Raw genomic sequence first — 14,308 nt, 5'->3', positions numbered from 1 at the left:
GTTCTCTTTCTTCCTCCTTCCCCATTCCTTTCTTTCTCTTCTCCCTTTATTCGTCCTCTGCAATTCTTTTTTTCCACACTACCGTTGGCAGGTCCCTAGGGACACTGTTTAATCTGGCCCATGGTACAAGAGATTTTAGATCTTCATTGAAGTCACTAGAGATGGCCTGAGTGAGTCACTTTGAATTTAATAGGCAAACTGATGGAAGGCTCTGAGAAGACCTCGATGCCCAAGAATTGTGTTCTTACTGTAGAAACTATTTTGATCAAAAAAGTCATTTTGGTCAAAAAGGGGAGTTGGGGGAATTGCTTTTTTTGTTTTTAAATTGATTTGGCTTCAAGGGAAGAAGATTGCCTAAACAAAACCTGCTGATGAAGTCACAGAATGACTCCACCTCTGGAATGAGCTTTATTTTCTTATATTTTGACAAGAAATTTGGCTTTCAATTGGGAATGCACGTCACTCTACCCACTCAAGGGCAAGATGATAAGGTTCTATCAGACCAAGCGTCTAAAGGAACCTGAGACTCTACCAAGGTCAGAAATGCTGCAATTCAAGCCAAAAGATCTTTCTTGGGCTTCCTTGTTTTGACTTGTAACCATAAATTAGTCTTGCCTAAATGTCTGATCACATTATAAAACAGTGAGTGAATCTGTACTGTGCAGCACCGTCTGAAGCAACAGGAGCTGTAGATGAACCTTTAAGGGGATTCTGTAATTTTCTGTCCCTTTGATTTCCACAGGACTCTAAATTGCCCCCTCTGAGGTCAAGGAACACAAGATGGTTTTGGAAATGCTGAACCCGATGCATTATAACATCACCAGCATGGTGCCTGAGGCCATGCCTGCTGCCACCATGCCAATCCTGCTCCTCACTGGCCTTTTTCTCTTGGTGTGGAATTATGAGGGTACATCCTCAATACCAGGTAAGTCAGTTGTTTATTTCCATTTCTAAGGAGATTATTTACTTGGGATTTTGGTCCATGATGGTAAAGAAAATTTTGCAAAAGGACAAAAAGCACACCTGGGAAGATCTCTGAAGACTATGGCTGTGTTAGCAAATAAGGACTTGGGTGAAAATTTTCAAACCAATTATCTGCACATTTTAAATGAAAGCACTTTAAAAATATCTTAGATAAACCCTTCCAGTCTGCACTGTGCTTTCGTAAAGTAGACTTGGCACAAGTACCTTTAAAACAAGCTCAAGATGGGGTGGAGTAAAGTAAAATTCCAGGGTTTTCTGGTTAACTTTTAAAAATGAGATTGCAAATTTGCTCTGAAGGTGAAAATGTCTCTGGAACGCCTTCTTCACTGCTTTTCTTCTCCCTTTCATTTTGCTTCCTCCATGCCCCCTCTTTGTCTTATATTTATCCCTTCTCTTTATTCCACTCATCATTTTCTCTTATTCTTGGGAATGTGGTGATAGTGGTCCCCATTTTTCTCCCACTACCTGGCTCCCATAAGGGTCAAATGAGATCCAGGCAGTGGGATAAAAATTCAGACCACTGCAGTACTCTTGGAACATCACACCTCGAGAGAATCTTCAACAAGATCTGTGGGTCAATCAAAAGTGGAGAATAATATAATTATCCAGATAATCCCAATAGAAAACCCCACCCTTCCACTGTTAAAGCTACAGTGATCAGATATCAGATTAATTCAGAATGACCTGAAATTTCAGACTGCTTCTTTAGTTTTCAGTGAAGATGCCTCATTGCAGACACATCTGTTCCCAATTCCATAAGATATCCAATGAGACTCTAAGAGCGTAGTTATTACACACTGGTAAGTGTGGTGGGCCTCGTCTCAGTGGGATCAGAAGTGGGAGCATGGGGCTGGCACAAAATGCTCTGTGTCTGGATTCTTTTTAACATTGCAGATAATTGCCTGTCTCTCTGCCTGATTCAGCCTGATATTTTAGATTACTTTAATGCCCAGTTTAAAGGAACATTTAGTTAATTTTGTTCTCTGCTCCCTGACAGGGTCAGCTCTAGAGAAGGGAGGCTCAGAGCTAAGGGAGGACTGTTTCATTGTCTTTAACTTGAACTCTCTTCCCCAGTGTGGCCCTTCCTCACTGGATTTCTCCTCTCCCAAGGGGGCTTCATGGTCAGGGTCAGTGAATGGTCGGGGTGGGGTGAGTACGTAGAGGGGTGGAAAGCCTTCTTTTTCCTCTTCTTCCCTTCATAGGCCCAGGTGCTAAATTCTAATTTGTCTGTATTATCAGAGAATCAGGCCAGGAGAGTCCAGCACTGCCCACACCGCATTGCCCATCCAGTAAGCCACAGGTTCTCAAGCTTTTAAGTCTATGTAAGAACACCCAGCAGGTAGGAGCTTGTTAACATTTCTGTTCCTGGACCCTGCTCCTGACTTTTTGACTCAGGCTCTTCAGGTCTAGAAACATGCATTTTTAAAAAGTCCCCCCGGATGCTTATGCTAATCAGCACTGGTAGAATTTCCTTGGACCCTTGACCAAGGAGGTCAGCCTGTTAGGACAAGCCTGAGAACCAGCAGCCCTGAAGCTCTGGATCAGCAGGAGAGTAGGCAGCATCTCACTCTGTCCACCATTTCTGGGCCAGGGCCATCATGCTGCATCCACTGACAGTCAGATCAAGTAGCACAGTGATTCTCAGCACTGTCTGAGGTAGGGGCTCAGCTGGTTTGGGGCTGCTATTTTTTAAAAAATCTCCACTCCTGATTTTTTATGAGCAGCCAAGGTTGAGAGCCACAGATATGAGCCTAACTCCTTCATTTGACAGAAGGGGAAACTGAGACCCGGCGAGCTGATCTGCCTTGCCCAGGCAAAACGCTATGACAAGCATGAGAAGCCATGGAGTTCAAACTCCTCATTTTACAAGTGGAGGGTTAAAGCCCAGAGAAGGGAAATGGCTTGTCAGCTCCCCAGCTGGACAGGAAGTGGGAATGTAGGGGGGCCACCAGGAAGTCCTAAAGCCCAGGTTGATGATCATTTTGCTGGACAGGTAGTTTCTAGTTTCACACTTTCCCTTTGAAAGCAGAAGGTCTAGTTAGAATCCACTAGTAGCACAGACTGTGAGATCCTATGGTTTCTGGTTGGGGGATGGAAGATAAGAAAATTGGCCTTGTTTGGGGTGGTTTTTGCTGATCAATACTCCTGAGCTCCTGCCAGCTCACTTGAATCAGTGGCTCTCTAGGTTCTTGGTTTTAGAGGTTTGGGGGAAGCGCAGAGTCAGGAAAGCTCAGGACCAGTGAAAGCTGGAGGAACTTACAATGATTTAAAGTCCTTGAGTGAGTTATAATTTACAAAGCAGTTTCATGCCCATTTTCTATGGTGAGGTTGGTGTGTTTGTGTCTGTTTTGTAGGTGGCAAAACTGAGACTCAAAGAGTCACACAACTAGTAAGTGATGAAACTGGGGCTCATATCTAAGCTTCTTCTAGCTGTATTTACTAAGAGGCCCTGTTCTCCTGCTTAGGGGAGGGAGGATGTGTGAAAAGATTAAAGAGATGTGGTTTCTGCCCCGAGGGGATTATATAAATGTAGTAAAGACAGTCAGGGGCACACACATAGGTGGCTGACTTAGTGCCAGGTAGGGGCTATGAAAGTCCTGAGGAAAGTGTCATTCCTGTGGGGGAGGGGGAGTGGCCAGGGTAGTGGGGGGCAGGGTTGGAAGCTTCAGTTCTGAAAAATTGCTCCCAATTTTTGGGTCAGGACTCACAGTCACCTGGCACGGGCTGCTCTCCCTTCCCCAAGGACATATAGCCATCCCCAGCTCTGAACAAGGGTCCTCTCCCTCCATATGCCATGCTGTGCCCTGGGTACCACATCCCAGAGCAGAGAACTGGGGGGGAAAAAAGCATGGGCACTGACATTCCACTTTTTCTTATTAAGATAATGTTTCACAGAAAAGTGCACAGCGCGGTGATAAATTTGCCATCACAATGCAGCCTGAGAAAGCGGATGTTACCCTTGTTCCAGAAGCTCCTCGCGTGCCTTTGCAATCACTCTCCCTCACTCCAGAGCAAAACACCGTCTTTGATTTTGTGACAGTCACTCCCTTGCTTTTTTTTTTCATCATTTTACCACATAATTTCATATCCCAGAGAATACAGGTTAATTTTGCCTTGTTTTAAACGTTTTAGCAGTCAATTCATACATTATGTATTCTCGTATCTTGCTTCTTTTGTTCAATAGTGTGTTTCTAAGATCCATCCACATTGTGGCATGCAGGTGTAGTTCATTTTCATTGCCATAGGGTATTGAGTTATATAAATATCTCATGGTTTAATTGCCAGTTCCACTGTTGAGGGACACTTGAGGTGTCTTTAGTTTGGGGCTATTGTGAACAAGGCTGTTCTGAATGTATATGTGCACACAGGTTTCTCTATGGTGTATATGTGTAAGGCGTGGAAAGCAACAGCTTGTTGATTAGGACAGCTGGGAAGAGGTCCCAGCTGTTGGCTCCAAGGAGGCTGTCTCTGTACAAAAATGCAGCAAAGCATTCACTACTCCTTTTAGGGTGTGAAAGAGGCTCCCACAATCACTGCATGCCTAAATAAGCATTCCTAAATCTGAGAAGCAAAGATCAGCTTAATGTGGATACAACCAGAATATTTCCCTAATATTCTACCAAAGTTTCTACCTTCCTCCAGCATTCTTCTCTCCAGCTGGAGGGTGGGTAGAAGCATAAGATATACACATAAATGAAAAGGTCACACTGTGTTAAGATTCTTTTATTTTGTAATTATTTTTCACATACTCTCCTGTCTTGCCCCTAGACTCTGATGGGGACCATTATACTTATAATATCTCCAGTCCCTAATTTGGAGCTAGTGTCTATACCAGTAGTATCTATACCAGTAATTGTTTGTTGGATGAATTAAGCTGATACAGAATTGATCGCTAAGGACTCAAAACTCTGGTTCTCTTCTGGTTAGAACACTAAGGTTCTTAATCTAAGCACAAGGTTCAATCTCCCTTTTTCAGTAGATACGTCTCTCCTGCGTCATAGCTTACATTTGAATGGCAGGTCCCAAATATTAAGATTTTTACATGGCAGGCTGGGTGTGGTGGCACAAGCCTGTAATCCCAAATCCCAGCTACTCAGGAGGCTGAGGCAGAAGAATCGCTTGAACCCGGGAGGCGGAGGTTGCAGTGAGCCGAGATCATGCCACTGCACTCCAGCCTGGGCAACAGAGCGAGACTCTGTCTCAAAAAAAAAGGATGGCATTTAAAACTTCATCCTTTATATTAGATACACATGCCTAATTAATTTTTAAAATTTATTCAGGAAATATTTATTGAGCATCTACAAAGTGCCAAGCTGTAAATATCCAGTGAGGTAATATTATGCATATATTAATTGATTAAAGGTTAATATATCTAATGACAGTTTAAGGAAATACATATTCAATCAAATCTGCCGTGGAAATCTTTTAAAGAGCTTAATGAAATTATTTTAATACGAAGTCAGTCATCTACTGTATAATGTAGCGTTACTAAAATAATCACAAGATTAACAACCTTAGACCATATTTTGGTTCTATAGGTATCAGCAAACATCTTCTATTTAAAGGGAAAAAAGAGCCGACAGTCTTGCTCATATTAACTCAGCTATTGCAAAGTAAAAGACTAAAAACTGTTTGCTGTGTTTGGGACTAAACATCCAATTTAGGTGATTTCAAGCAAAAGCTTACACTATGTATATCATTACACAACTCTTGCCCATAAGGTGAGAATGCTGTCTCACGTAGTTAGGAGTGTTTTGGCTTCAGAATGATTTCACTGGCAGAATGGAATTAAAGGAGAAAGATTCAGAAAAACTACTACTTGACAATTTCTAAAAAATTCTAAAACTTTTTAATCTAACTTTTTACCACCACCAGTAAAATCAAAGTACCAAGTTTGTTATCTGATATAAGCAACATCAAATTCCCCAGTTGTTCCCTGGGTTCATGTTCTTTATAATTCTGCCATCCTCTGCATAAGCAAGGTTGTAAGCAGCCACTACTCTCAGCTAAAACCAGATTATGGGACTCAAACTCCAGTCTAGAGGCTCAAAGACCCATTGCCTGACTCCTCAACTCTTAGCTTTATTTTGCCTAATGAGATTTAGCTTAAGAGCCTTTTCTTAAACAGTCTTTTTTGAGGGGAATAAAATAGATGTTCTTGGATTAGACATTGTCCTTGTAGATCTTGTTTCTTTCAGTTGAAAGATTTCCTACAAAACTACAGACCAGTTTTAACCCACCTATTCTGTCAACTGGGGCACTCAAACCAAAAGTTTCCAGAAAAAAACTACGCGCCAAACAGATCTGCCGGCTCGTCAGCGTTTCCATGTTTGCTACCAAACGCACGAATTGACTTGTATTCAAAACTCATTGATACCGGTTAACCTGGGAAGAAATTAGCACACACACCCCAGTTCATTCAGACTGAAATGATTGAGACCAAATAAAACTAGTGTGGCGTGGATACTGAATCCTTTTTACTCACGGAGGGGTGAAGAGCCTCATGTTAAGTGTGAGGCTTTTGTTTTGTTTTGTTTCAAATCACTTTATTCATGATTCACAGATATACATCAAATGTAAAGAACACTTAGCTATAAAAGAACAAAAACAGGAGTAACACAAAGCAGTTGCAATTTTTGGTGTGACTAAGATGTAGCTTACTCTCTGACACCTGTCCTAGGTCCTGGCTACTGCATGGGAATTGGACCCCTCATCTCCCATGGCAGATTCCTGTGGATGGGGATCGGCAGTGCCTGCAACTATTACAACCAGGTGTATGGAGAATTCATGCGAGTCTGGATCTCTGGAGAGGAAACACTCATTATCAGCAAGTGAGTCTGTTCATAATCGGAGACATACTTTTTTTTTTTTTTTTTTTTTGAGACGGAGTCTTGTTTTGTTGCCCAGCCTGGAGTGCAGTGGCGCGATCTCCGCTCACTGCAAGCTCCGCCTCCCGTGTTGACGTCATTCTCCTGAGTCGGCCTCCCGAGTAGCTGGGAGTACAGGTGGCCGCCGCCACGCCCGGCTAATTTTTTGCATTTTTAGTAGAGACGGGGTTTCACCGTGTTAGCCAGGGTGGTCTCAATCTTCTGACCTCGTAATCCACCCACCTTGGCCTCCCAAAGTGCTGGGATTACAGGCGTGAGCCACCGCGCCCGGCGGGAGACATACTTTTTAAATCGAGGCTGGAGTTTTTTCCACTTAAGACAGCTTTATTTTGATTATTGATGTCTTTGTTTCTAATGCTATATTTTTACCACTGAAATGAAGGTGAGCAATCCCCAGAAATCTAACATTGAAACAGAATAATTGGGTTTTGCTTGAAATGAAGTTAGCGGTACATAAATAAATAACTCTGGAAAGTTGGGAAATTATTTACAGTCTCTGTGAGCAGTGAATGTGGAAACTTGGAAACCAGATAATTTGATTTCAACGAAACATACTTTAGGGAGAGGTGTTATCTTTTCTGCTTTCCGAAGTTTTTTGGTCTTAACCACAAATAAACATTAAAAAGAACCAAGCCAAACAAACAAAGAAAAAACCCATACAAAACAAAAATAAAACCCAAGACACCACTGCACTATAGTCTGGGTGACAGAGCAAGACCCTGTCTTTTAAAAAGTAAAATAAAACCTGAGGCAGAGGTATCTGATCAGCAATTTGCTAATTTATTCTCCTGCCAAGCCACTGAGCACCTCTAAAAGAGCAGATGGTAAGCCGACCTTGGCTGAATCTGATTAAAGAAAAAAGAAAAGAAAAGAAGAGACGGTAGAAAAAGAAGTCATTCACATGCTGCTCTTCCATTTATGACTTTAAGCCAGTATCCAGTGGAGGGATCTTACATAAATCAGGAACAATGTTACCCATTTAAAAAAATAGTGTCCTCCCTCTCTGCATTATTATATTTTGTGGATAACTAGCAGATTGAATTAGTTCTATGGTTAACTAAATAGGAGTTGACTATAAAGAACTAGTTTGGTGAAATACTCGTTTTCTTGTTTATTGATCTTAGAAAATGGAGAATTTCAAAGGCAGCGTATTTCCGTAGACTTTCAGCCAGTTTTAGTAGATTTTTAGCAAACCTATGTGCAAACACTGTCTCATTAACACATTTTTATATTTGTAATCCCTGACAGAGCTTTACCCACAAACCGAAGCTGACCAGGGTGTTTTACCAATTTGTTCAAATTATTCATTCAGATACAAAGACTATAGCTCAAAAGCAAGTGAAGCTTTTCTAGAAACTACATAATTTTTTCAGGTCAAGATTACATACGTCATCTCATAAAATACCACGATATCCTCAAAGCCCAAATATTTGAAGCAGATACTGAAAGAAGGAAGCAGGAGAGAAATAGGTGTTATTTTAATACTTCCAAATATTTCAAACTATCCAAAACAATTTTTTTTTGGCCTGGGATTTTTTTGTTTGTTTCATTCAGTTTCATGTTGTAGCACTTCTAAGAGTAGCTGAGGCAGACCTCACACAACTAAACAGAAATGGCTTCAGGTGGAAACAGCATTTCATTGGGTTCATTGTGACGTACATTAATGCAGTAGTTTTCAAAGTGTGGTCCTTCAACAGGCAGCATCAACAAGCCTGGGAACTTGTTAGCAATGCACCTTCTTGGGCCCCACCCTGACCTACTAAATGAGACAGTCTGGGGTGGGACCCGCAATCCGTGTTTTAACAAAGTCTGCAGGTGATTCTGCTGCACACTTGAGTTTGAGAACCACTGCTCTAAGAACTAGATCATAATTACTTTTTTAATTTTAATTCTCCTGGTCTATTAGGCTTTAGTCAGCCAAATTTAAGTGACTATGATATGTTCTTGGTATGTTCTCATTTTAAAAATCAGTACTTGAGTCACTTTTACAACTGGCTACGGTCTCACAAATATCCTGGAAGCGCTGGTGTTTGGGTTTGCGGGTAGGGACATTTGCTGCTGCTCTTACATTTCCCCACACAGCCACCTGCCTTCCAGCTCTCCCCAGCCCAGGGTCTGCCTTCCCCACCACCTCTTTCCCTCAGCAGACAGGTGAAGTGACCCCCAGGATATTTATCTAGAAGGATATCTACCTGCTGCCCAGGATCTAGCACAGTGCCATGCTTCTCACCCTAGCTGTACCTTAGAGTCACCCAGGGAGATTTTCAAAGCCCCACTGCCTAGGCCACACCCCCACTTTTAGATCAGAACCTCTGAGGGTAGGACCCAGGCATCAGTGGTGTTTAATACTCCCCAGGTGATCCCAGGGTGTGACTGAGTTTGAGAACTTCCATCTGGAGAGGGGGTGGAGGCGGAAGCTCCTGGGGCAGGAGGGCCTCTCCCCGGGGTTAGGGGAAACAGCGATGCAGGTTTGGTTTTGTCTTATGCTGAGGTGGTGGCAGTATAAGACTAGAATTGGTGTAAAGAATGATGGAATTGAGAAAGGACCACAGTACCAGGATAGAAATCATTCTGACATACTAGATATTTCGATGCTAGATTCTTAAGTCTCCAGAAAAACTCCCTGAATTCCCAAAGACAATTCTTGAAGTGGTTGCTCGTTACAGTGGGGGTGGCATCTGACCACTCTGCTAATCTTAATTAGGAAACTGATTCCAACAACCCCGACCAAGTCAGGCGCTTGTGCACGCAGAGACGTGGCCACAACCCACCCACCCTACCCCCAGCTCTCCCAGTTCTTTCCTTTTCCTGTCCTCTCAGGCTTTTCACTTGTTGGAGTCTTTGTGTTCTCCTTAATTGCCTCAGAGCAGTTCCATTTTGTTGTTAAAGGCTGAGCTCCCCGCGGGAATAGGACATGTTTGTCCCCATCTCCTTTCCTTGCCTGCTCTTCAAGTCCCTTCCAGAACTCCCCGTACCTCTTGAAAAGACCCCACTGGACCTCAGAAAGCTTTTTATTTTTATTTGAATAGTTTGCCAGATTTTTTTTTTCTTTTGAAAAGTTTGAGGTCTGTAGTCATTACAACTGTGTAGAAATTATGGTCCAACTTTTCCAACCAGCTTTGTCCCAAAGTAATGGGGGCTGCAGAACTTCTGGGGAGAAGTCAGGCATGTGGGCTGCTGCGATTCCGCCTGCACCACTGGGGGCGTCGAGGCACAGTCCATCTGGTGAGATGTAGATGATGTGTGCACCATTCTTCCCCCAGTCAGCTACCCAGGCAGCTGTGCTCTAAATTAATGAGGGTCTGTAGGTGCTGCATGACACTATATGTCCATTATATGTCCCTAGATTCGTTTTTGTCATGAATACAAAAAAAAATTTATGTAGCACTCATAAAGGGAAATTAGCAATTAGCATGCTAATTCGGGTTCTATTTGCATATCTGTTAGCAATTAACATACTAATTAGGGTTATATTTTTACATCTGTCTTAAAGATGTGCAAATTTACACATCATTTGCAGGGGTTTCCTTCATTTATTCTTTGAATGTACATTTACTGAGAATTTATTATATACTAAGCACTGAATGATTCTAAGTTGTAATAGTCATTACTGGCTCTTCATCCATTAAATGTTTATTGAAAACTTACTATGTATAGCAGCAGGTATTGTTCTAAGCTCTGGGAATACAGCAGTGAAAAAAACAGCCAAAATTCCTTTACCTCATGGAGCAGTATGTTGTCACTAGGTCAACAATAAACAAGTAAAATATATAGTGTATCAGCAGAGTGACCAATTGTTTCAGTTTGCCTGGGACCAGGGCCTTTCCCAGGATGTGGGACTTTCAGTGCTGAAACTGGCATAATCCTGGGCAAACCAGGATAGCTGGTCACACTGTTATGAGGCAGATAGGTATTACATAGAAAAAGAATAGGGAAAGCGGATGGGGGAGGACGAGTTGTAGAGACACAGGTGTGATTGTAAATAGGTGGTTCAGGCAGCCCTCACTGAGAAGACAGCGTTTAAATAAAAACCTAAAGGAAATGAGCAAGTAGCCCATGCAGAGACCTGGTGGAAAAGCATTCTAGACAGAAGGAACAGCAAGTGCCAATGTCCTAAGGCGAGATCCTGAGTGGAAGAACACAGGAGATGAGATGAGACAGGCAATAGGGCACCAAATCACGTCAGGCCTTGCAGGCCATTGTAACAACTCCAGCTTTTACCCTCTGTGAGAAAGGAAGCCACTGAAGAATTTGAGCAGAGGAGTGACGCATGTGACTCATTTGTGTTTCAGCAGAATCATTCTGGCTGCTCTGTTGATAATAGGTGCAAGAAGACAAGGGATGGGGACAGAGAGACCAGTTAGGCAAGAGGTGATGGTGGCTGGTCCAGGTGGTAGCAGTAGAGGTGATAAGATATGAGGGAAAATTCCAGACATATTTTGAAGGCAAAGCCAACAGACTTGCTGACAGATTGGATGTAGGATGTAAGAGAAAAAAAAAAAAAGAGTCAAAGTGCTGTCCAGTTTTGCATTGAATGGGGACATCGTGTCCTAAGATAGGTGGAGCAAGTTGGGAAGGGGAGAGATTAGGGTTCCATTCTAGACATGTTAGATTTGACATGCCCAGTTGACATCTGAGTGGGATGATTGAGTAGAGAGGACTGAACCTGGAGACCCTCTAATGTAAATAGCACAGAAACTAGCAACAGAGACTGAGAAGGAGCAGCTGGACCGAGAAGAGAAAACCAGGAAAGTATGATGTCTGAAAACCAGGTGAAGAATCCATATCAGGGCGTAGAAAATTGTGAACCATGTCAAATACCACTGATGGGGAAAGGGAATGCATGGAGATTTCAGTACTGCGTTTAGCAACAGGGAAGTCACAGGTGACCTTGACAATAGCAGTTTCATTGGACTAGTCAGGGCAAAAGTCTGAACAGAGAAGAGAATAGGGGGAGAAGAATCAGAGGCATCAAGTGTAGACAAGTCTTCCAAGGAGTTTGCCATAAAGAAGGCAGGAAATGGGACAGTAGCTGAACGAGATGTGCAGGCAAAGGAAATTTGATTTTTAAAATAGGAGAAATTACAGCATGTGAGTTGTAGGGGGAATGGTCAGTTATGGAGGAAAATCAAATGATTGTTGATGGAAGAGAAAGAAAGGGTGTGCTAAGTGAGACGTGAAGAGGTCCCTGGGGACAAGTGGATGGGTTGGCCTTGAATGGGGACATGGAATTTCCATCGTAATAGGAGGGAAGGTGGAATATACGGGCACAGGTCCGGGTCGTTGGGGCTTGCGGAGATTCTCTTGTAGTTGTTTCCATTTTCTTGGGAAAATTGGAAAAAAAGTCTTCAGCTGGGGCTGAGTGGGGAGAATATAATAGTCATGTAGAAGAGTGAGAGAGTGAATGGGCTGGGGACTTGCAGTAGCATTGCCAGCGACACTGAGAGCCCACTTGAATTTAACCAAGACCTGACAGCAGGCACGTGTGTGCTCACGCACACACATGCACACACACGTGTGCACATACATGGTTTTTCTTTTCTTCCCAGCCTCAACTGCCAGATGCAAGCACAGAATAAGCTCAGAGTTGGACTTAGCTGGAGTTGTGGTTTTACCAGGCAACCATGACAAAGTAAGAAGAGGGTCAAGGGAGTTGAGGATTCAGGGAAGGGTATTTTAATTTTAATGATTGACAATAATTTCTTCCCAACTTTCTATTAAGAAAATTATCAAATGAGTAGGAAAATTGAAAGAGCCATCCCCCAGTCACACTTTTCCCCCTATGACATTGACCTTTTGAAGAGACCAGGTCAGCTATAAGATATCCCACATTCTGAATTTCTCTCACTGTTTCATCAGGATGTCATTTACTATATTCAACTATTCCCTGTATTTCTTGTAAACTGAAATTGGGTCTAAAGGCTCAATTAGATTAAGGTTGCACATTTTTGCAATAACACTTCAGTAGTACTAGGAACTTCATATCACATCACATCAGAAGATGAGTAACGGGTTGTCCCAGTAGCATTGATGTTAAATTTGATCACTTGGTTGGGTGGTTACAGTAAGATTCCTCTGTTATAAAGATTGCTTATCTCTTATAGTCACCTAGAATTTAAGCTGGGTAAGTGAGGATATTAGAGATGTGAAGGACAGTGAAAAGGTGACAGGATTGATGGAACAGATCTACACGAGGCAACTGTTTTTAAATGTTTGTCACCAGCTGGGTGCAGTGGCTCACACCTGTAATGCCAGCACTTTGGGAGGTGAAGGTGGGCGTATTACTTGAGGTCAGGAGTTTGAGACCAGCCTGGCCAACATGGTGAAACCCTGTTTCTACTAAAAACACACACACAAAATTAGCTGGGCCTGGTGGCGGGCGCCTGTAATCCCAACTACTCAGGAGGCTGTGGCACGAGAATTGTTTGAACCTGGGACGTGGAGTTTGCAGTTAGCTGAGATTGTGCCACTGCACTCCAGCCTGGGCGATAGAGTGAGACTCTGTCTCAAAAAAAAAAGTCACCAATTATTCCATTAATTGCCTCCTCATCACTGTTGAACCTGCCCACAAGTGTGTGAGTTGTTTAATCCCAGAACTCAGGTGGCTTCCTTCTCATCACCTAAGAGCTTACTCCCTGGCTACTCTTCATTTTGAACAGACAATAGGTCTGCCATCTTTGGAGATGTCTTTTGTCTTCAGTCATGCTTAATGAGGGATAATAACCCTAGTGACCAGACACCCAACACTGTGCCCTGTCCCTGTGAGGTTGGGGACTCAGTTGGACTCTCCTCAGTGCTAAGAAATCCTCATTCTCCCAACTAATGAGTATAACGCTTGCCTATGGCAGTGTTGCAGGCTGGCCCACAAGCCAGAGCCAGGCCTGTCTTGACTGCCAGGAGGAGCTCTGGGCTGGGGTCCTTAGTTCGTCACTGACCTTCTGTTCTTCACTTCTCTGATTTACTCTGGCTAGATCAATCCAGCCTACTTTTAGTAAGTGACCTTGTTTTAAATTGCTCATCTGTGGCCAGTCACACATCCCTTGCTTTATCACTTCTGCCTGATTAGCTTTGTCCCTGACAAGCCTGAGCTTTGGATTCAAAATAGCTGAGATGTTGGTGCCCCCTAAAGGACACATGAATTTTAAAGGTTGACTCTTTGTTACTAATAACTAGCAAATATTTAGTTGGGTTTGTTTTATGTTTGGAATTTCTTACTCTCTTTTGAAAACTGGTTAGCAAGTTCTTAAATGAAATGCACAGGCCAATATAATTAATGCAGTATGCAAAAGCCCTAGGGTCAGAGCAGAAAAATAGTGTTTGTCCGTTAAGTGCTTAAAATTTTTAGATACGAGTTTGTGAACAAAGAATATATAAATTACTTAATTTCTGCTTTAATTATGGAATGATGGAGGGGAAGGTAAGTAAAGCTAGAGTTT

The 14,308-nt window shown here is 42.7% G+C and overlaps 1 protein-coding gene across 1 annotated transcript in view; it reads left to right on the top strand.

Moving 5' to 3' along the window:
- Positions 1-628: 628 nt before the first annotated feature.
- The window catches only part of CYP19A1 (cytochrome P450 family 19 subfamily A member 1), a 33,053-nt gene continuing 19,373 nt past the window's right edge, over positions 629-14,308 (top strand). Inside the window, exons 1-2 of the mRNA XM_015142241.2 lie at positions 629-925; positions 6,665-6,815. Of these exons, the coding sequence (XP_014997727.1) occupies positions 781-925; positions 6,665-6,815 (296 nt within the window). The 5' untranslated portion in view covers positions 629-780. The remainder of the gene's footprint in view (positions 926-6,664; positions 6,816-14,308) is intronic.

The sequence above is a fragment of the Macaca mulatta genome, chromosome 7, assembly GCF_049350105.2.
Source record: "Macaca mulatta isolate MMU2019108-1 chromosome 7, T2T-MMU8v2.0, whole genome shotgun sequence".
NCBI lineage: Eukaryota > Metazoa > Chordata > Mammalia > Primates > Cercopithecidae > Macaca > Macaca mulatta.
Note: the sequence above shows the minus strand (reverse complement) of the source record. Positions and strands in the feature narration are given on the sequence as shown.